Below are 22,124 nucleotides of genomic sequence, written 5' to 3'. Positions count from 1 at the left end.
GCCCACAATTGGAGAGAGAGAGAGAGATGGCACACCCAGGAGTCAAGACTGGCACACAAGCAGAAAGGGCAATATTAATCTCCCACTGATTTGTTTTTTTGTTTTTTTTCAGGGAGACTTTAGGAAAAAAAAAATAATAGAATAAAATGATTTTTTCAGGAAGAATTTAGAAACCAAATAAAATAAAATGATTTTTTCAGGGAGAATTTAGAAAACACATAAAACAAAAAAAGGCTTTCTATGGCCCACTGAGTGAGAGATGACGCACACAGGAGGCACACAAGCCCAGGGGCCAATATTTATCTCCCACTTTTTTTTTTTTGTTCCAGGGAAAATTTATAAACCCAATAAAAAAAATAATAAATAGGCTTTCTATGGCCCACTATCTGAGAGAGAGAGAGAGAGAGAGATGGCACGCTTAGGACTGGCACACAAGCCCAGAGGCCAATATTAATCTCCCACTTTTTTTTTTTTGTTCCAGGGAAAATTTATAAACCCAATAAAAAAAATAATAAATAGGCTTTCTATGGCCCACTATCTGAGAGAGAGCGATGGCACGCTTAGGACTGGCACACAAGCCCAAAGGCCAATATTAATCTCCCACTGATTGATTTATTGATTTTTTCAGGTTGAATTTAGAACCCAAATAAAGCAAAAAAAAAAAAAAGGGCTTTCTATGGCCCACTGAGTGAGTGATGATGCACACAGGAGTCAGGAGTGGCACACAAGCCCTGAGGCCAATATTTTTCTCCCACTGATTGATGTAGTGATTTTTTCAGGTAGATTTTAGAACCAAAATCAAGCAAAAAAATAAATAGGCTTTCTATGGCCCACTGAGTGAGAGATGGCATACAAAGGGATGGCACTCTAGCAGAAATGTCAATCTTAATCTCCCACAAAAAAAAAAAAAAACAGGGAGTGTCCTTCAATTACTATCTCCCTGCAGTAATCTCAGCCAGGTATGGCAGGCAGCAATAAGGAGTGGACTGATGCACAAATTAAATAAAAAGTGTGTACAAACAAAAAAGATAGCTGTGCAGAAAGGAAGGAACAAGAGGATTTGTGCTTTGAAAAAAGCAGTTGGTTTGCACAGCGGCGTACACACAGCAATGCAGCTATCAGGGAGCCTTCTAGGGCAGCCCAATGAGCTACAGCGCTGAGGGGAAAAAAAAAAAATGTAGCTTCCACTGTCCCTGCACACCGAAGGTGGTGTTGGGCACAAGCGGTTTGGTGGTTAATGGACCCTGCCTAACGCTATCCCTGCTTCTGACGAAGCGGCAGCAACCTCTCCCTAAGCTCAGATCAGCAGCAGTAACATGGCGGTCGGCGGGAACGCCCCTTTATAGCCCCTGTGATGCCGCAGACAGCAAGCCAATCACTGCAATGCCCTTCTCTAAGATGGTGGGGACCAGGACCTATGTCATCACGCTGCCCACACTCTGCGTTTACCTTCATTGGCTGAGAAATGGCGCTTTTCGCGTCATTGAAACGCGACTTTGGCGCGAAAGTCGCGTACCGCATGGCCGACCCCGCACAGGGGTCGGATCGGGTTTCATGAAAGCCGACTTTGCCAAAAGTCGGCGACTTTTGAAAATGAACGACCCGTTTCGCTCAACTCTACAAGGTAGGGTTTTTTTTGCTTGTTTTTTTGCAATTTCACCTCAGTTGTATTTTTCTCAGGTTTTCACTCATTTATATGGTAAAGCGAATTGTGTCATTCACAACTACAACTCCTCCCACTAAAAATAAGACTCAAGCTTTTTTTATTAAACATGGATGAAGTGATTTGATCGGTTGCTATAGATAACAACGTAGCCACAAGTTTCAATGTAAAAGGCTCATTATGTGTACTCAGCGCGCCCTCCGCTGGCAACAAACCGCGACTGCAGCTATATGTCTGCGGACAGACGTGACCGCGCACGCCAGACGACGTCACAGAGCACGCCTCCATCCGTCACACCTATAGACGCGCGCCGTACAGGTGGGTGGACATCGGACGCGCGGTCACATGATCGTTGGCAGCCTATCAGATGAGAGTGCAGGTGAGAGCCTGTGTGAGAGGAGACCTGGAGGTGGAGAAGAGGTGAGCGGCTCCGCCTGATGCTGCAGAATTCCACAAACCCCGAGACGTCTCCCCCTTCCTGCAGGTAATTGGTTTCGTCCTCAGCTCGCAGGACAGGCGCTCGGGTTAACGGATATAGTGTATTATTACGTCAGCCCGGGGGAAGGGGGCGCTGTGGGCGTGTGTGACCGCCCGGCATCCATGGTGAATGCGGCTATTCATGGCTCTGTCACTAGTATGTGGCCCCTGTGTGTAGTGTTACATAGCATGCATGTACATCACCTCTGTACACCGTGTCTATGGTAAAACATCACCTCTGTACACCGTGTCTATGGTAAAACATCGCCTCTGCACACAGTGTCTATGGTAAAACATCGCCTCTGTACGTGTAGCGACTATAATAAAACATCGCCTCTGTACGCGTAGCGTCTATGGTAAAACATCACCGCTGTACGCGTAGCGGCTATGGTAAAACATCGCCTCTGTACGCGTAGCGGCTATGGTAAAACATCGCCTCTGTACGCGTAGCGGCTATGGTAAAACATCGCCTCTGTACGCGTAGCGGCTATGGTAAAACATCGCCTCTGTACGCGTAGCGGCTATGGTAAAACATCACCTCTGTACACCGTGTCTATGGTAAAACATCGCCTCTGCACACAGTGTCTATGGTAAAACATCGCCTCTGTACGTGTAGCGACTATGCTAAAACATCGCCTCTGTACGCGTAGCGTCTATGGTAAAACATCACCTCTGTACGCGTAGCGGCTATGGTAAAACATCGTCTCTGTACGCGTAGCGGCTATGGTAAAACATCGCCTCTGTACGCGTAGCGGCTATGGTAAAACATCGCCTCTGTACGCGTAGCGGCTATGGTAAAACATCGCCTCTGTACGCGTAGCGGCTATGGTAAAACATCGCCTCTGTACGCGTAGCGGCTATGGTAAAACATCGCCTCTGTACGCGTAGCGGCTATGGTAAAACATCGCCTCTGTACGCGTAGCGGCTATGGTAAAACATCGCCTCTGTACACAGTGTCTATGGTAAAACATCGCCTCTGCACACAGTGTCTATGGTAAAACATCGCCTCTGTACGCGTAGCGTCTATGGTAAAACATCGCCTCTGTACGCGTAGCGGCTATGGTAAAACATCGCCTCTGTACGCGTAGCGGCTATGGTAAAACATCGCCTCTGTACGCGTAGCGGCTATGGTAAAACATCGCCTCTGTACACCGTGTCTATGGTAAAACATCACCTCTGTACACAGTGTCTATGGTAAAACATCACCTCTGTACACAGTGTCTATGGTAAAACATCGCCTCTGTACACAGTGTCTATGGTAAAACATCGCCTCTGCACACAGTGTCTATGGTAAAACATCGCCTCTGTACGCGTAGCGTCTATGGTAAAACATCGCCTCTGTACGCGTAGCGTCTATGGTAAAACATCGCCTCTGTACGCGTAGCGTCTATGGTAAAACATCGCCTCTGTACACCGTGTCTATGGTAAAACATCACCTCTGTACACAGTGTCTATGGTAAAACATCACCTCTGTACACATTGTCTATGGTAAAACATCACCTCTGTACACCGTGTCTATGGTAAAACATCACCTCTGCACACAGTGTCTATGGTAAAACATCGCCTCTGCACACAGTGTCTATGGTAAAACATCGCCTCTGCACACAGTGTCTATGGTAAAACATCGCCTCTGTACGCGTAGCGTCTATGGTAAAACATCGCCTCTGTACGCGTAGCGTCTATGGTAAAACATCGCCTCTGTACGCGTAGCGGCTATGGTAAAACATCGCCTCTGTACGCGTAGCGGCTATGGTAAAACCGCCTCTGTACGCGTAGCGGCTATGGTAAAACATCGCCTCTGTACGCGTAGCGGCTATGGTAAAACATCGATTCACCTCTGTACGCGTAGCGGCTATGGTAAAACATCACCTCTGTACGCATTGGATCTATCTATAAGCTTGTGATTCGAGAACACCATCTGCTTTATTCCAGAAGCAGTGCCAGTGCGCCTCCCTTGTACAGAGGCCGTGTCTGGTCCTGCAGGTCCGCTCCATTTACTTGTAGAGGGTTGAGCTACATTACTGGATACGGCCTCAGCACAAGGGTGACACTTTAACCCCTTTACCCCCAAGGGTGGTTTGCACGTTAATGACCAGGCCAATTTTTACAATTCTGACCACTGTCCCTTTATGAGGTTATAACTCCGAAACGCTTCAACGGATCCTGGTGATTCTGACATTGTTTTCTCGTGACATATTGTACTTCATGATAGTGGTAAAATTTCTTTGATAGTACCTGCGTTTATATGTGAAAAAAACGGAAATTTGGCGAAAATTTTGAAAATTTTGCAATTTTCAAACTTTGAATTTTTATGCAATTAAATCACAGAGATATGTCACACAAAATACTTAATAAGTAACATTTCCCACATGTCTCCTTTACATCAGCATAATTTTGGAACCAATTTTTTTTTTTGTTAGGGAGTTATAAGGGTTAAAAGTTGACCAGCAATTTCTCATTTTTACAACACCATTTTTTTTTAGGGACCACGTCTCATTTGAAGTCATTTTGAGGGGTCTATATGATAGAAAATGCCCAAGTGTGACACCATTCTAAAAACTGCACCCCTCAAGGTGCTCAAAACCACATTCAAGAAGTTTATTAACCCTTCAGGTGTTTAATAGGAATTTTTGGAATGTTTAAATAAAAATGAACATTTAACTTTTTTACACAAAAAATTTACTTCAGCTCCAATTTGTTTTATTTTACCAAGGGTAACAGGAGAAATTGGACCCAAAAAGTTGTTGTCCAATTTGTCCTGAGTACGCTGATACCCCATATGTGGCAGTAAACCACTGTTTGGGCGCATGGGAGAGCTCGGAAGGGAAGGAGCGCCATTTGACTTTTCAATGCAAACTTGACAGGAATTGAGATGGGACGCCATGTTGCGTTTGGAGAGCCACTGATGTGCCTAAACATTGAAACCCCCCACAAGTGACACCATTTTGGAAAGTAGACCCCCTAAGGAACTTATCTGGATGTGTGGTGAGCACTTTGACCCACCAAGTGCTTCACAGAAGTTTATAATGCAGAACCGTAAAAATAAAAAATCATATTTTTTCACAAAAATTATATTTTTGCCCCCAATTTTTTATTTTTCCAAGGGTAAGAGAAGAAATTGGACCTCAAAAGTTGTTGTCCAATTTGTCCTGAGTACGCTGATACCCCATATGTGGCAGTAAACCACTGTTTGGGCGCATGGGAGAGCTCGGAAGGGAAGGAGCGCAGTTTGACTTTTCAATGCAAAATTGACAGAAATTGAGATGGGACGCCATGTTGCGTTTGGAGAGCCACTGATGTGCCTAAACATTGAAACCCCCCACAAGTGACACCATTTTGGAAAGTAGACCCCCTAAGGAACTTATCTAGAGGTGTGGTGAGCACTTTGACCCACCAAGTGCTTCACAGAAGTTTATAATGCAGAACCGTAAAAATAAAAAATCATATTTTTTCACAAAAATTATATTTTTGCCCCCAATTTTTTATTTTTCCAAGGGTAAGAGAAGAAATTGGACCTCAAAAGTTGTTGTCCAATTTGTCCCGAGTACGCTGATACCCCATATGTGGCAGTAAACCACTGTTTGGGCGCATGGGAGAGCTCGGAAGGGAAGGAGCGCCGTTTGACTTTTCAATGCAAAATTGACAGGAATTGAGATGGGACGCCATGTTGCGTTTGGAGAGCCACTGATGTGCCTAAACATTGAAACCCCCCACAAGTGACACCATTTTGGAAAGTAGACCCCCTAAGGAACTTATCTGGATGTGTGGTGAGCACTTTGACCCACCAAGGGCTTCACAGAAGTTTATAATGCAGAGCCATAAAAATAAAACAAAATTTTTTTCCCACAAAAATTATTTTTTAGCCCCCAGTTTTGTATTTTCTCTAGGGTAAGAGGAGAAATTGGACCACAAAAGTTGTTGTCCAATTTGTCCTGAGTACGCTGATACCCCATATGTGGGGGGGAACCACCGTTTGGGCGCATGGGAGGGTTCGGAAGGGAAGGAGCGCCATTTGGAATGCAGACTTAGATGGAATGGTCTGCAGGCGTCACATTGCGTTTGCAGAGCCCCTAATGTACCTAAACAGTAGAAACCCCCCACAAGTGACACCATTTTGGAAAGTAGACCCCCTAAGGAACTCATCTTGATGTGTTGTGAGAGCTTTGAACCCCCAAGTATTTCACTACAGTTTATAACGCAGAGCCATGCAAATAAAAAATATTTTTTTTTCCACAAAAATTATATTTTAGCCCCCAGTTTTGTATTTTTCCAAGGTTAGCAGGAGAAATTGGACCCTAAATGTTGTTGTCCAATTTGTCCTGAGTACGCTGATACCCGATATGTGGGGGGGAACCACCGTTTGGGCGCATGGGAGGGCTCGGAAGGGAAGGAGCATCATTTGGAATGCAGACTTAGATGGATTGGTCTGCAGGCGTCACATTGCGTTTGCAGAGCCCCTAATGTACCTAAACAGTAGAAACCCCCCACAAGTGACCCCATATTGGAAACTAGACCCCTCAATGAACTTATCTAGATGTGTTGTGAGAACTTTGAACCCCCAAGTGTTTCACTACAGTTTATAACGCAGAGCCGTGAAAATAAAAAATCTTTTTGTTTTCCCACAAAAATTATTTTTTAGCCCCCAGTTTTGTATTTTCCCAAGGGTAACAGGAGAAATTGGTCCACAAAAGTTGTTGTCCAATTTGTCCTGAGTACGCTGATACCCGATATGTGGGGGGGAACCACCGTTTGGGCGCATGGGAGGGCTCGGAAGGGAAGGAGCATCATTTGGAATGCAGACTTAGATGGATTGGTCTGCAGGCGTCACATTGCGTTTGCAGAGCCCCTAATGTACCTAAACAGTAGAAACCCCCCACAAGTGACCCCATATTGGAAACTAGACCCCTCAATGAACTTATCTAGATGTGTTGTGAGAACTTTGAACCCCCAAGTGTTTCACTACAGTTTATAACGCAGAGCCGTGAAAATAAAAAATCTTTTTGTTTTCCCACAAAAATTATTTTTTAGCCCCCAGTTTTGTATTTTCCCAAGGGTAACAGGAGAAATTGGTCCACAAAAGTTGTTGTCCAATTTGTCCTGAGTACGCTGATACCCGATATGTGGGGGGGAACCACCGTTTGGGCGCATGGGAGGGCTCGGAAGGTAAGGAGCATCATTTGGAATGCAGACTTAGATGGATTGGTCTGCAGGCGTCACATTGCGTTTGCAGAGCCCCTAATGTACCTAAACAGTAGAAACCCCCCACAAGTGACCCCATATTGGAAACTAGACCCCTCAATGAACTTATCTAGATGTGTTGTGAGAACTTTGAACCCCCAAGTGTTTCACTACAGTTTATAACGCAGAGCCGTGAAAATAAAAAATCTTTTTGTTTTCCCACAAAAATTATTTTTTAGCCCCCAGTTTTGTATTTTCCCAAGGGTAACAGGAGAAATTGGTCCACAAAAGTTGTTGTCCAATTTGTCCTGAGTACGCTGATACCCCATATGTTGGGGTAAACCCCTGTTTGGGCACACAGGAGAGCTCGGAAGGGAAGGAGCACTGTTTTACTTTTTCAACGCAGAATTGGCTGGAATTGAGATCGGACGCCATGTCGTGTTTGGAGAGCCCCTGATGTGCCGAAACAGTGGAAACCCCCCAATTATAACTGAAACCCTAATCTAAACACACCCCTAACCCTAATTCCAACGGTAACCCTAACCACACCTCTAACCCTGACACACCCCTAACCCTAATCCCAACCCTATTCCCAACTGTAAATGTAATCTAAACCCTAACCCTAACTTTAGCCCCAACCCTAACTGTAGCCCCAACCCTAACCCTAATCCTAGCCCTAGCCCTAACCCTAACCCTAGCCCTAACCCTAGCCCTAACCCTAGCCCTAACCCTAGCCCTAACCCTAGCCCTAGCCCTAGCCCTAACCCTAGCCCTAACCCTAGCCCTAACCCTAGCCCTAACCCTAGCCCTAGCCCTAACCCTAGCCCTAACCCTAGCCCTAACCCTAGCCCTAGCCCTAACCCTAGCCCTAACCCTAGCCCTAATGGGAAAATGGAAATAAATACATTTTTTTTTATTTTTCCCTAACTAAGGGGGTGATGAAGGGGGGTTTGATTTACTTTTATAGCGAGTTTTTTAGCGGATTTTTATGATTGGCAGCCGTCACACACTGAAAGACCCTTTTTATTGCAAAAAATATTTTTTGCAATACCACATTTTGAGAGCTATAATTTTTCCATATTTTGGTCCACAGAGTCATGTGAGGTCTTGTTTTTTGCGGGACGAGTTGACGTTTTTATTGAAAACATTTTTGGGCACGTGACATTTTTTTATCGCTTTTTATTCCGATTTTTGTGAGGAAGAATGACCAAAAGCCAGCTATTCATGAATTTCTATTGGGGGAGGCGTTTATACCGTTCCGCGTTTGGTAAAATTGATAAATCAGTTTTATTCTTCGGGTCAGTACGATTACAGCGATACCTCATTTATATCATTTTTTTATGGTTTGGTGCTTTTATACGATAAAAACTATTTTACAGAAAAAATAATTATTTTTGCATCGCTTTATTCTCAGGACTATAACTTTTTTATTTTTTTGCTGATGATGCTGTATGGCGGCTCTTTTTTTGCGGGACAATATGACGCTTTCAGCGGTACCATGGTTATTTATATCTGTCCTTTTGATCGCGTGTTATTCCACTTTTTGTTCGGCGGTATGATAATAAAGCGTTGTTTTTTGCCTCGTTTTTTTTTTTTTTTTCTTACGGTGTTTACTGAAGGGGTTAACTAGTGGGCCAGTTTTATAGGTCGGGCCGTTACGGACGCGGCGATACTAAATATGTGTACTTTTATTGGTTTTTTTTTTTTATTTAGATGAAGAAATGTATTTATGGGAATAATATTTTTTTTTTTTTTTCATTATTTTGGAATATTTTTTTTTATTTTTTTTACACATTTGGAAATTTTTTTTTTTACTTTTTTACTTTGTCCCAGGGGGGGACATCACAGATCAGTGATCTGACAGTTTGCACAGCACTCTGTCAGATCACTGATCTGATAGGAGTGCAGGCTGCTTCACAGTGCCTGCTCTGAGCAGGCTCTGTGAAGCCACCTCCCTCCCTGCAGGACCCGGATCCGCGGCCATCTTGGATCCGGGGCTCGAGCAGGGAGGGAGGTGAGGAGACCCTCGCAGCAACGCGATCACATCGCGTTGCTGCGGGGGGCTCAGGGAAGCCCGCAGGGAGCCCCCTCCCTGCGCGGTGCTTCCCTGCACCGCCGGCACATCGCGATCATCTTTGATCGCGGTGTGCCAGGGGTTAATGTGCCGGGGGCGGTCCGTGACCGCTCCTGGCACATAGTGCCGGATGTCAGCTGCGATAAGCAGCTGACACCCGGCCGCGATCGGCCGCGCTCCCCCCGTGAGCGCGGCCGATCGGCTATGACGTACTATCCCGTCCAGGGTCAGATAAGCCCAGGGCACCTCGACGGGATAGTACGTCTAAGGTCACAGAGGGGTTAAAGGGCTTGTTCAGGGCAAAACAATTGAGTGGATTTCAGCTGATCAATGGGGGTCCCAAGTGTCGGACCTCTACCCATCTCATATTGATGACGTATACATTGGATAAGGTGTTGCTTGCCAGTCCCCTCATCTCCTCCCTTTCTGTGCAGCAGCTCGTAGGGTGAGACGGGGAGAGGTTGCTTGCTGTGATAATGATAGATTCATGTCTCAGGTCAGGCTGGGATGGGTGTGATCACACATCTTCCTCCAGGGCATTTTGCAATTTAAAGATGTTTTCTAGGGTGACTGCTTTATTCTTTCTTTCTTCCAGAAACAGCACCACACCTGTTGGATGGTTGTGTCTGGTATTGCAGATCTGCTCCATGTACAGTGAATGGGGATGAGCTGTAACATTACAAACCCCTTGCAGACCAGTGTAGAGATGTTTTTGAAAGAAAGCAGTGATGTTTTTCTAATCTCTGATAACCCTTTTCATTTTGCACATGGTAACTCTGGAGCTACCCGACCCTTTTGGCTGGGACACAGGTTGTGCAGCCAGGGATCGCCTGGTGTCACTGCGGCATCTGAGTGCAATACAAGGGAACGGTGCTGACCAAATATTTCATCTGGTTGGACTTGCATGTCGCGGTCGTAGTACCGTCGGTGGACTAAATCTGATCCCATTCACTTCTATTGCACAGTGATGTAAACAATTAGCGATCTTTGGACACACAACCTGTATCACAGTTTAATAGTTAATTATTTGGTTGTGACGTCTGCCAGGGCCGTATTCACATATTCAGGCTTCGCAGTCTGTACTGGGACAATTATGTACGCACTGGTCGCAGGTCTCCGTATATGAGGTCAGGGTTCAGGTCCGGAGACCCACAGCCGCTCTGGGCATTATGAGATATGGATGAGTGAGTCTGGCCTAAAGGCTCATTCAAACGTTGGGGATTTATCTCGTACCACAAATCCATGCACGTGTCATCACGGATGGGGTCCTGATTGCTGAGGAAAACTAAAGTCTTAATGAGGCCTGATGCTCGTCTCTATCCACATACTTTATTCACCTGTATTTAGATTAGGACATGCGTCCTCCTGGTCATTGTAGTCATTATGATGCCAGTCCTTCCACCTTTCTCGGGTAGGGACACAAACTGTGGTCATTATGAATAAAACTCGTGTCCATTAACAAGTTCTCAGATTACACTATTTGATGGCCAACTAGACAGATTTGACAGTCAGGTGATTGGGAAAGTTGGATGAGACCTATTATGGCTGCTGATAACGCTCCCACAGGGGCTGTCACTTTGATGGAGGAAGCGGCCCATAGCAACCACCCCACTTGCCTCTTGTGCCATTTTTGATAAACGTCCCGACTCTTAGTTGTTGCCATCTGTGCCATAGTATTGTTGGTCACTCACAATTGCAGGAAGTCTGGTGTCACATCTCAGTGTGATTGCTGTAAGGAAATTGCTCTGGTTTCTTCGAATGTTCTACAGCTGCTTCTCCGGCCGGTCACACTTCACACGGGGCAGGGGACAAGTGTTCGATGCCCCCATACACATTAGACGTAACGTTGGCCAATATCTGTGGACTCGTCTGACAGCCTCCTCCATCAGATGAAGTCGTGGGAGATAATAATCTGGCTTCTCCGATTTCAGGCCCCCAATTCCTTTGTACCTTGACAGATAAGCCAGAGGAGTTTACAGCAGGTGCCTCATAGGTAACACAGGAGCGCTCCTTTGTATGGGACAGTCGGGTGAGATAACTTTCGGCTGAACCTTTGTTTGGTTGATGCTATACATTGTGTATGGCGTCCCTTGGGCTGTCTTCACATGTTGCAGCCGTGTCGTGTTTTCTCTGGAGATGTTTTCCTAATAGGAGCTTTAAATCACGTAGATCCAGCTATCACAATTTATTCGCCGATAATCAAATTTTAATCTTAGTAACTTGCCCTGAATTACAATCAAGGATCACCAGCAACGGAGGGTGATTACGTGCCATACCTTTTGTCCTTATATAGGTGTCGGGGTGTAGCAAAAAGTCATCCAACCTGGTAGAAGTGCGTTGAAAACTTTCCAAACAGCTGATTGCCCTATATGTGCAGAATAATGGCTATGTTGGTTGTTGCCCAAAACATCAGATATAATTAGGAGACTTGTCTTTAAAAAACTGCCCAGTAATGGTCAAGATCTAATCCCAATATAATATTTAACATCCCTGCTGGTGATTACTAATATCCAACCAAATAGAAACCATCAATGGGACTCTTGGCATCAAATAAATTAGCCAATGACAAAATTGTGTACTCAGAAGACAGCAGCCAAGTGTTCCAGAATTTTGATAGCTGCTTTATTTTCTGATGCCATTACCTGCCAGTTGCCGAATTTGCACTATAAGTGGAATTTTTGTGGATAAGGTTATTGGGTCTGCATCTGACTGTCCTCCAACAAGGTGTACCGGAGCAGTTATTGGCCTGTTTCTTTGCCTCTTCTTGTGGTCCGGTATGTCTGGTCGCCCCTTGTCAGCCTTCACATGAATAGAATGTCCAGGCTGTGTCCCATGTCTATAACCAGTATACCGCTGCTGGCAGTGGCTTTAGGCAACTCTCAACAAGTTAAAGGAAAATCTTGCACATGGTTGGTTGGCCATAGACTGTAAGTCTAAAAAGCTGGTGAGAGATGCGTCCAACTTTGGCTTCATGTTTACTGTGCCATGAATCTACAAGCCAAGCCTAGAAATATGTTTCTTGGTGATTAAGGCTTTTATATGCACAGTTTAGCACTGTGAATCCTCTCCCAAAGACCACCTTGTTGAGAAGACCATCCTCTTATCCAGACCAAATTTCCTGAGACAGGTTACTTGTGCATACTGGTCCTCTTTTGTGAGTAGACCAGCCCCATTGGTGGAAGAACCACTGTTTTATGCAATCATGGCTGGCTCTCTCAAATTTTCACTGTATTTGGTCCCACACGAGGGGTCAAAGATTGGGTTCTATCCATTCAGTGGTTTGATGATGTAATATGGAAGATAGATTATAGAATTTGTAGAAAATGACCAAGTTCTTGTCATTCACAGCTGCCGCGTCTTCAATGGCACAAGACAATGAGACTTCGGTAGGAAGTTCTTCTGTGTCCTCTTCCCTGGAAGTAGACTCCACTCTTCACGAGGGCTACGTCTGTACATTGACCCCGGAGCTGATCCTTAAGGCTAGGGAAGAATTGCAGGAGAAGCCAGAATGGAGGTTACGTGATGTGCAAGCTTTGAGGGACATGATTTGGAAGGACTATCCTAACCTAAAGACACGAGTCGATGACGCATTCCTGCTCCGCTTCCTAAGGGCTCGCAAGTTTGACTATGACAGAGCTCTACAGCTCTTGGTCAATTATTACAGTTGCCGTAAAGGGTGGCCAGAAGTATTTACCAACCTGAGACCTTCCGCGGTGAAACCTGTGCTGGACTCTGGCTTCTTGACTGTTCTACCTCACACAGACACAGAAGGAAGACGTATTGTCTGTATTCGCCCTGGTATGATTAAACTTTTATTTCTGTGTGTAGAATCTAAAAACATCATGTTTGGAGTTTATGGGATCCATTATTATTTTTTTTTTTTTTTTTACATCTGTTTCTCAAAATCCTTAGTTCACAAAAGACTTAAAAAAATAAAAGCTTCCGTTTCTGGTCTGTGGACAAAAAATATATGTAAAAGGCACACATGAATTTAGGCAGAAATCTGCCTAAGCGGGGGTCGCAATGGGATGTGTCCTGTTTAAGGGGTGGGGGAAGCACGAGGATGTCAGGTCAGCTGGGGACCTACTGAAGACTCCCATGGCTGCCATCTTTATCCTCCTGTGAGATCCAGCCTGTGGAGTATAGTTGTATAGAAGAGGCGATCACTGATTTCAGGGTCAAGTCCCCAAAGGAAACTTTAAATAAAGTTGCTTAACTGGAAAAAAAAAAATCAAAACTCCAGAAATGTGGTTTTTTTTTTTTTTAGTCATTGCTCTTTTGTAGCAATTGCAATAAAAAGATTAAAAAAAAAACATTGTATCTACGCAAAAAAAAGTATAAATAAAAACGTCATCTGATCGAAAAGAATTATGGGTCTCTGAAAATAGCCACACAAAGCATTTTTTTTTAAATACAACCCCTCCCGCCCCCAAAAAAACATGTTAATCAATAGATCTTGGATTAATAATAAGTTCCGCAATTGGATGCATTTAATAAAATGTTCCTGTGCTGAGATAATCTTATACATGTGCCCCTGCTCTGTACTGTGTAATGACCGTGTCTGACTGTATAGGGACATGGTCTGATCATACCACATCTCCTGGGCAGGGGAGGAAAAGAGAAGATACAGACAGGACAGAGGGGATCGCAATTTTTTTTACACAGTACACAGCAGGGTCACATATCTAAGATTATCTTGGCACAGGAACATTTTATTTAAACACATCCAATTGTGGAAATTATTATTCAAGATCTATTGATTAACATGAACCTTGTTCGTGGGAAAACCCCTTCAAGTAAAAAGAAAAAAACAAAACACAAACCTTATAAATGATTCTTATCCATGTAATCATACTGACCTGGAGAATCATGTCCCCTGGCGTTTTTTTTTTCTTTTTCTCTTCGCCATTTTAAGCCACATTTAAAAAAAAAAATGTTTTTCCTGTTTTCCATACCTGTTTTAAAAAAAAAATGAATATCATTCAAAACTATAACTCGTCCCATTGACAGTAAGTCTTTATATTGGTCGGGAAAAGAAAAAGTAATGGTCCTGGAATACAGGGAGCGCAAAAAATGAAAATGTACCCGATAGTGAAGGGGTTAAATAGAGAGGGAGCTGCAGTGGGGGAGACACCTGATTGGTTGGGAGACAAAACCGTGCTCACCCCGGCAGCCATACTGAGGATTGACCCTTCATGTTTACATTGCTGCTTCTTTCCATAAGGTCAGTGGAATCCCCGAACTTTCCCAATTACCGAAAACCTCCGTGCCATTTACCTTTCGCTGGAAAAACTGATAGAAGCCGAGGAAACCCAAGTGAATGGCATTGTGATCCTGGCGGACTACGAGGGGGTGGGATTGTCCCAAGCGTCTCATTTTGGCCCATTCATTGCCAAGAAGATCATCGGAATTCTTCAGGTAAGGGACGTTTGTTTGTTTTTTCTTAAAGGGATCCTGACAAAGTTATGTTTCATTTACATAAATCTTGTACAGATTACTATAATAACACTGAACTGGGGGGGTGCTATTCTGTATAGACCCCTGCCCTCTGCGGCCCCAGAGCTGAGTATTTGGTGCTCATCAGAACTGATTCTACAGATGCTGTACTGATCATGTGGACGCTAAATGGTCCCTGTCTTATTTAGAGAAGCCTGTTTCTTTAAGAGCCGCAGCTAATACATCTGATTGCTTGTTATGCACCTGTGATAGGACGGATTTCCAATACGGATAAAGGCCGTCAACATCATCAATGAACCCCGGATCTTCAAGGGCATTTATGCCATACTGAGGCCATTTCTGAAAGAGAAGATAGTAAAGCGGGTAAGTGCAGCATTCTGCAGGCGGCCACTAGTGACTGCCCTCGCTACTTCTGCATGCCCGGAATGCTGGGATTTGTAGTACTTCATGGGCTGCCATGGTATTTGAGGTTTTGACTCTTCCTGCAGTCAGAACAGGGTATTCAGAATTCCAGCAGTGACACTTTCACTCCAGTAGTAGTATGTGTCCTGTACTTTTTATCCCCCCCCAGTAGTCATGGCAGGCTGCCCAACCTTCTGTCTGTGACAGAGTAAAGGCATTAACAATCTGGTTGCCAGTGTTGATTTTCTGTCCAAATAGCGATTTTAAGTTTCGTCCTGCCCTAGCTTAAGGCGACACTAAACCTCGAATTAAAGGGGTTACTACTTATGCAACCAGTTTTTTAAATGAAGGAGTCTCCCTTGTAAAATAAAAATAACATATACTCACCACCCGTCTGTCTGCGTTTTACTATGCGAGCCCTGCAGCCAATCAGGGGCCGCTATTCATTCTTGCAGACAAATGTCAAACAAGACTAAGTAAGGGTGCGCTGGTCGCAGAGTAAAGTGGCATACTAGTGCCACGTGATCCCCAGCAGACCCGGAGCCGACATCCCTGGAACGCCACTGCTGCGACAAGAGTATATGTCTTTTTTTTTAATTTATTTTATAACTGGGACTACATCATTTAAAAAAAAAGTTGACCAGGTTGTGGACAATCCCTTTAAGAAAGTCAAAGCACAAGGCTTAGTTTAAAGTGGATTTTGCACGTAGAAACCTCTTTGCTGTGATTTATAACAACCAAGCCACATAGTACTCAGCACCTCCCCAGGTCCAGCACTGGCTCCCTGCCGCTGCATCAGTCTCAGTGGTGGTGACATCATTTATTTTCGCCACCATATTCCACAGCGTTTATAGACATTGCAACCCTCACTGTCCCCATCGGGGTTCACAAACTAAATTCCCTATCAATATGTCTTTGGAGTGTGGGAGGAAACACGGGGAGAACATACAAACTCCTTGCAGATATTGTCCTTGGTGGGAATTGACTCCAGGACTACAGCGCTGCAAAGCAAAAGGGCTAACCACTGAGCCACCATGCTGCCCCTTATATAGGCGCTGCAGCCAATCACTGATCTCCGCAGCTCTGCTGATGTAGAATTCCCATTCATTATGTTGAATTGAAAGGCACAATTAGTTTTTCCTTTTCCCCCTATAGATATTCCTACACGGGTCAAACCTGAGCTCCCTCCACAGCAATGTCCCCAAGGCCATCTTGCCGGAAGAATATGGAGGCACAGCCGGGAAGCTGGATATTTCCGCTTGGAGCCAGACCCTCTTGGCAGCTGAAAACGACTTTGTACAAGACTTTAATCAGGTCGATCTTGCCCGAGACGGCTCCCTCCAAGGGTTTGTAATGAACGATGGCGAATCAGACTACCTGCAATGCGAAGAGTCTGCACGTGGGGTTAAATCCCAGCTCTACTGTTACTGAATAGTATTCTTGTGTCGTCCAGACCAGCGGCGGAGATCCGGGCCGAGCATCCGAATAAATGTCCACTAGGTGCCCTGTTTTATATTGTCAGTTTTAAGTTCCCTTCCTCTTAAACCTGTGTTTCATTCCTATGGTTCTTAAAAGTGTAATAATTCACTGTATCATTGCCAAGTGCTCTTCAGTCCCATTTTAAAATTTTACCCTTTTTTCTTTTCTTTATTTTTATAAAGCCTGTAATTATTTTATTGCTTAAAACAGTGTTCCCCACTTCGGTCCTCAAGAGCCACCAACAGGTCATATTTTCAGGATTTCCTTAGTATTGCACAGGTGATAATTGCATCACCTGCACAGGCGAGAATGCCATCACCTGTGCAATACTAAGGAAATCCTGAAAATATGACCTGTTGGTGGCTCTTGAGGACCGAAGTGGGGAACACTGGCTTAGAACAATAAAAGCTCTTGTCTGCATTACTACAACCCCCATCATGCCCTGATGTGATCTGTTCCTGCATTAAGATCTGTACTTATTGCAGGAAAGGTCAATTTAGAACATGATGGGGGGCCTTAAAATGTGGTGCGATAGAGGACTGCAGCAAGGGGTAGTATTTTGGGGGACATTTATCCCTTGTTTAGGCTTTAGGTTGTGCTGTGGGCTACCAATAATTGGGTGGCTATAATATAAGCTGAGCTGCAGTACCTAAGAACAGCCACTACACGATGCATGGCTAACTGATGATCAGTCGGGAGCCGGTATTGGACCCCAAAAAATTAGGTCCGGAGTATCCATCTCAAAGAAATGTCATGAATCCATTTTTTTAAAGGGGTTGTCTTGAATGGACATCACTTGTTAATATAGGCAGAAGCTGCAGCGTTTATACTCAAGGCATCCATAATGTGCAGCGTGTAAGCGCCTCCAGTGTTGTGTTGGGTGATGCTCTTGCCATTATATTGTGCATATATGTAAAAGGGCATCCATGAGGATATGGTCATAATAAAGGCAACTGTTGTAATAATACATCACGTTGAAAGGGCTTTATATGGGCACAGAACAAATAAAATCATGCTCTTACAAGCAGAGAATATATAGAATTATGAGGGATATACGGCTCAAAAGTGCCCTCTAGTGGTAAATTCAGGCGGCTAGAATTATAGCAATTAAAGGGGTGGCCCTAGCGGAAATGAAAAGTCTGTAGTTACTCTGTTAAGGTATGTGCACACGTTCAGGATTTACAGCAGGAAATTCTGCTGCAAATCCTGATGTTAGCAGGGAAAATGCTGCATAAAATAATTGTATTTTTCACAACTTAATTAGTATTGGTAATCTGCTGCAAGAATTGATGGCTCCAAATCTGCAAGGAAAAAATAAGCAGAGTGTGCGTGCAAGAGACTTCAGAAATCTCATTCACTTTGATTAAATTTATGCAAAAAAAAACGCAATGTGTACACATAGCCGTACTGCAGGTTGACAAATGGCGTCGGTGTGCATGCTGTCAGTATTGCTCATGCGGGTGGGTGGTCACGTGTCCATGCATACGCAGATTGCATACTTCTTGTGCGACTAAACTCATTTGGCTTCAGCTAGAGTGACTGCAGGCTTCATTGCAGCCTAGACAACCCCTTTAAATCTATAGCTGTGTGCAGAAGCGCAGGGGACTTGGAGCTTTTCACTATTCGTTTTGTGGATCCCAGTAATATGCACCATTCGAGGTCCATTTTATATGAGGGTCATGCTAGATGTGGCACACGAGAGCCTGATATGTTGCTATATCACGTGTTACAGGTTTCATCAGTTTCCATATCTGTAGTCGGGACCGCCTCCGTTTCTGGCTTTGTCCCATATTTTGCATTACATCTGAATACTGCGTGTTATGTAACTTTGTGCTATGGCCTGTGTGTCTCTACTAAGGCTGATGCTTTGGGTGCTCTATAACGCTTGGTAGGTCAACAAATCTGGTGTCTTCTTGCTGAACAGGTAATTTATCATCCTAGTCCCCATATACTAATCTGGGCGTACGTTCATTAAAAGGGAACCTGTCATGAGGATGGCATGTACGTACAGACGCTTTCATGCTGATACAATCCATACCTTCATTGTAGAAATGCATTTTGCAGTTTGAGAATGTGAGAGTTGAACGGGACTGAAAATGAGCTGCAAAGGCTTCAGGGTTGAGCATTGCACCGGCAGCACTCCTGCCCTCCCTCCCTATTCCCCACCTCCTATGTCTGACGCACAAGTCACACTTGTTTCAGGGACCTCTATTCTCATGAATCATGAAATGATCTCTAAAAGGCCTATAGTTAAAGATGACACATTTCCTTTGTATTTTAGGCAACAAAAAAAAAATATTTTAATCTTTTACCCTTTCTTCTAGCCAGCCATGAGTCTTTCAGTTCTTCCTTGTAAACTTCTTCCAGTTCTAGGAGATTCCTGGGTCGTCTTGCATGCACTGGTATTTTGATGTCTAGGCACAGATGAGAGGACCATTATAAAACAATCTGTTTGCACCTTTTGAGGTTGTCTATTGTGGATGTTGGTGTGTGCTTAGCATCGTTATCCATTTGTAGAAGCCATCTTCTCTTCAACTTCAGTTTTATTTACAGATGGTGTTATGGTTGCCTCAAGAATTTGTTGAGATTTCATTGAATTCATTCTTCCCTCTACCATTGGCTACTATACAACTCTGAGGGTATGTGCACACGTTGCGGATTCTCTGCGGATCCGCAGCATTTTTTGAGGTGCAGAAACGCTGCAGATCTGCAATTGATTTACAGTACAATGTAAATCAATGAGAAAAAAATGCTGTTCACTTCTTTTTTGTGAATCTGCAGCGTTTTTGTACCCATTCCATTATTGAAAACCGCAGGGGTAAAAAACGCAGCAAAAACGCACAAAAAACGCTGCGGGACTGCACAAAAAAACGCTACAAATCCGCCAGAAATTCCTAAGCCTAATCCGCAACGTGTGCACATAGCCTAAAGCATGATTGAGCCACCCCCATGCTTAATGGTTGGCAAGATTTTCTTTTCTTGAAATTCTTTGCCCTTTTTCCTCCACATATAACTTTTATCATTGAGGCATAATAGTTCCATTTTAACCTCATCAGTCCACAGGACTTGTTTCCAAAATGCATCAGACCTGCTTGTTTGTTTTTACATATTTCTGACGCTGAATTTTATGGTGAAGATGCAGCAGAGGTTTTCTTCTGATGACTTGCATGAAGCCCATATTTGAGCAGGTGTCTCTGAACAGTAGAAAAATGTACCACAATTCCAGAGTCTGCTAAATCTTACTTGAATGCCTTTTGCAGTCAAGTGGGGGTTCTGATTTGCCTCTCTAGCAGTCCCACAAGCAGCTCTCACTGAAATTTTGCTTGGTCTTCCAAACTTTATCTTGACCTCCAATGTTGTTGTTAACTGCCATTTTTTATTAAAATTACATTTCGAACTGAGGAAAGGGTAACTTGAAAACACTTTTCTATCTTCTGATAGCCTGCTACTGCTTTGTGGACCTATACCATTTTCAGAGTGCTCGACAGCTCCTTAGAATTCATGGCTGTGGGTTTTGGCACAAGCTTAGCGGAGGCTGGGTTTTTATAAAGCTGGGAAATTTGCATCACCTGGCCTTTCCCAACGATGATAGTGAGCATTCCATAACCCATCTCAAAGGGTACCCAAACTTTGTTGGCCCATTTTCCTTTTTGTAATTTTAAAAAAAAAATGTCTAATATACAAAAGAAATGTATCATCTTTAGGCATTTTAGAGATGATTTGATCAATATGCTTAACTATTCACAATAATAGTAAATTTAACCAGAAGTGTCCAAACTTGTACATGCCATTAGTTTAAAATTCTCATGACCGGTTCCCCTTAAGATGGCATGGGCCGCATTGTGACCAAATTGTCTAAAACTAGTGACCATTATTTTAATGCTCTCCTATCGTTACATAAAAACTTAATTTATTTGCTCCACTGAAACTGCAGCTGCATCCCCTTCCTACCCACCTTTCTTTAGTAAATATGACAGTAGGTGTGCTTTTAATCTTATGGTTCCTTAATCTAGTTTTATGTAATTGGATGACAGATCTAGAGAAACATCCCACAAAAGTTTTCATTTGGTGTTGGGTAAATATAGTCATGTCTATCTGTGCTCTAGGTTTCAGCGGTGGTGGTAGGAAGGTAAGTAGATAGCAGAGAAATGTGGCCTCCAGCCTTTTGCAAACTACAATCCTCACCAGGCCCTGGCTATTGCTTGACTGCCATCGTGGGTTCTAGTTATGCTGGAGTCTACAGATCTGGATGGAAATGAATAGTTCTATTTTGCTCGGTGTATAGGAATATTTTTCTACGATGCACTTTGTCTATCACAGGGGCTGGAATGTGACCATGATCCCTATTTAAACCCATTGTCCTGTGTCTCCTGGTGAGGAAGGTGATCTTCTTTGGTAGTCTGTATGTTATATCATTCTGCAGTTTTGACAGTCACTGCTTTTACCATCAGCATTGAGGAACGTTCACACTATTAGATTTTTTTTTCTTTTGCCGTTGGGCTCATGGCCTGAACTAATGGTATCAGATTATATAAAATCTCTGTAACTACAACAGATTTTGGTTGTCGAAAACTTTTTGAAAAGGGACTCGGGACAGAATCCCACCGCTCTGTGCTTCATGGCTGAGACAATAATTTCTATACACCCTCCCCCTTTATTTGATTGACCGCTCTAGCCTCAGAGCCAGAGAAGGGCGGCGATAGAGTGAAAACAAGCAGGTGGGAATGGGTGGTTAAATGATTGGCCCTGCCCTAAAGCACGGGGCACCTGTACTTTGTTTGAACAGTCTTTCTGTGCTGACAGTCCCTTTGAAGACTATAGAAACGCCAGTAGGAGTCTACCTTAAAGAGAATCAGATACTAGGTTTTTGCAATGTGATTGGAACGCAGCACGATGTAGTGGCTGGGATCCAGATTCTAGTGATGTGTCACTTACTGAACTATTTGCTGCAGTTTTAATAAAATCCTCAGTTTCTCTGCTGGAGATCTTGCAGTTCTCTGAATGCTGAGCTCTGTAACCCTACCCCCTCCACTGATTAGTAGCTGCCTACATTGGCAGAAACCTGTCGGTGGTGTGGGGTTACACAGGAGAACTACATGGCATAAGACAGATTTTTATTGAAACTACAGTAAGCAGCCCATAAGTGACATCACATGAATCAGTGACTCGGCACCTACATCGTGCTGCTCTCAGATTACATAGCAAACAACACTGATGATATAAACAGGTAGATAATGTTATATATACTCTTTTGGGACCTTCGTGCTGAATTAAATGTTTATTTTTCTATTCTGGTTTATCCATTACCATTTTATAAATGGAGGTGCAATTTGCTTTCAAGTGTTACTTTGTATGCATGGGTCAAATAAATCTGTATCTATAGATCATGCCTCA

The 22,124-nt window shown here is 43.8% G+C and overlaps 1 protein-coding gene across 1 annotated transcript; it reads left to right on the top strand.

The window, feature by feature from the left end:
* The first annotated feature begins 1,915 nt into the window (after positions 1-1,915).
* TTPAL (alpha tocopherol transfer protein like) lies at positions 1,916-22,124 on the top strand. Its single transcript, XM_069751253.1, has 5 exons — positions 1,916-2,147; positions 12,741-13,190; positions 14,617-14,810; positions 15,102-15,212; positions 16,407-22,124. Exons 2-5 carry the CDS (start codon positions 12,755-12,757, stop codon positions 16,680-16,682), a joined length of 1,017 nt encoding a protein of 338 aa, XP_069607354.1. The 5' UTR covers positions 1,916-2,147; positions 12,741-12,754; the 3' UTR covers positions 16,683-22,124.

Source organism: Ranitomeya imitator, chromosome 2 (assembly GCF_032444005.1).
Source record: "Ranitomeya imitator isolate aRanImi1 chromosome 2, aRanImi1.pri, whole genome shotgun sequence".
NCBI lineage: Eukaryota > Metazoa > Chordata > Amphibia > Anura > Dendrobatidae > Ranitomeya > Ranitomeya imitator.
This window is presented reverse-complemented; position numbering and strand designations above follow the sequence as displayed.

Bases quoted from the DNA above. Each gene is read 5' to 3' on its own strand.
- TTPAL (XM_069751253.1), top strand. From the start codon at position 12,755: ATGGCACAAGACAATGAGACTTCGGTAGGAAGTTCTTCTGTGTCCTCT. The intron at 14,811-15,101 runs GTAAGGGACGTT...CACCTGTGATAG, and splicing joins AGATCATCGGAATTCTTCAG to GACGGATTTCCAATACGGAT. The intron at 15,213-16,406 runs GTAAGTGCAGCA...TTCCCCCTATAG, and splicing joins AAGAGAAGATAGTAAAGCGG to ATATTCCTACACGGGTCAAA.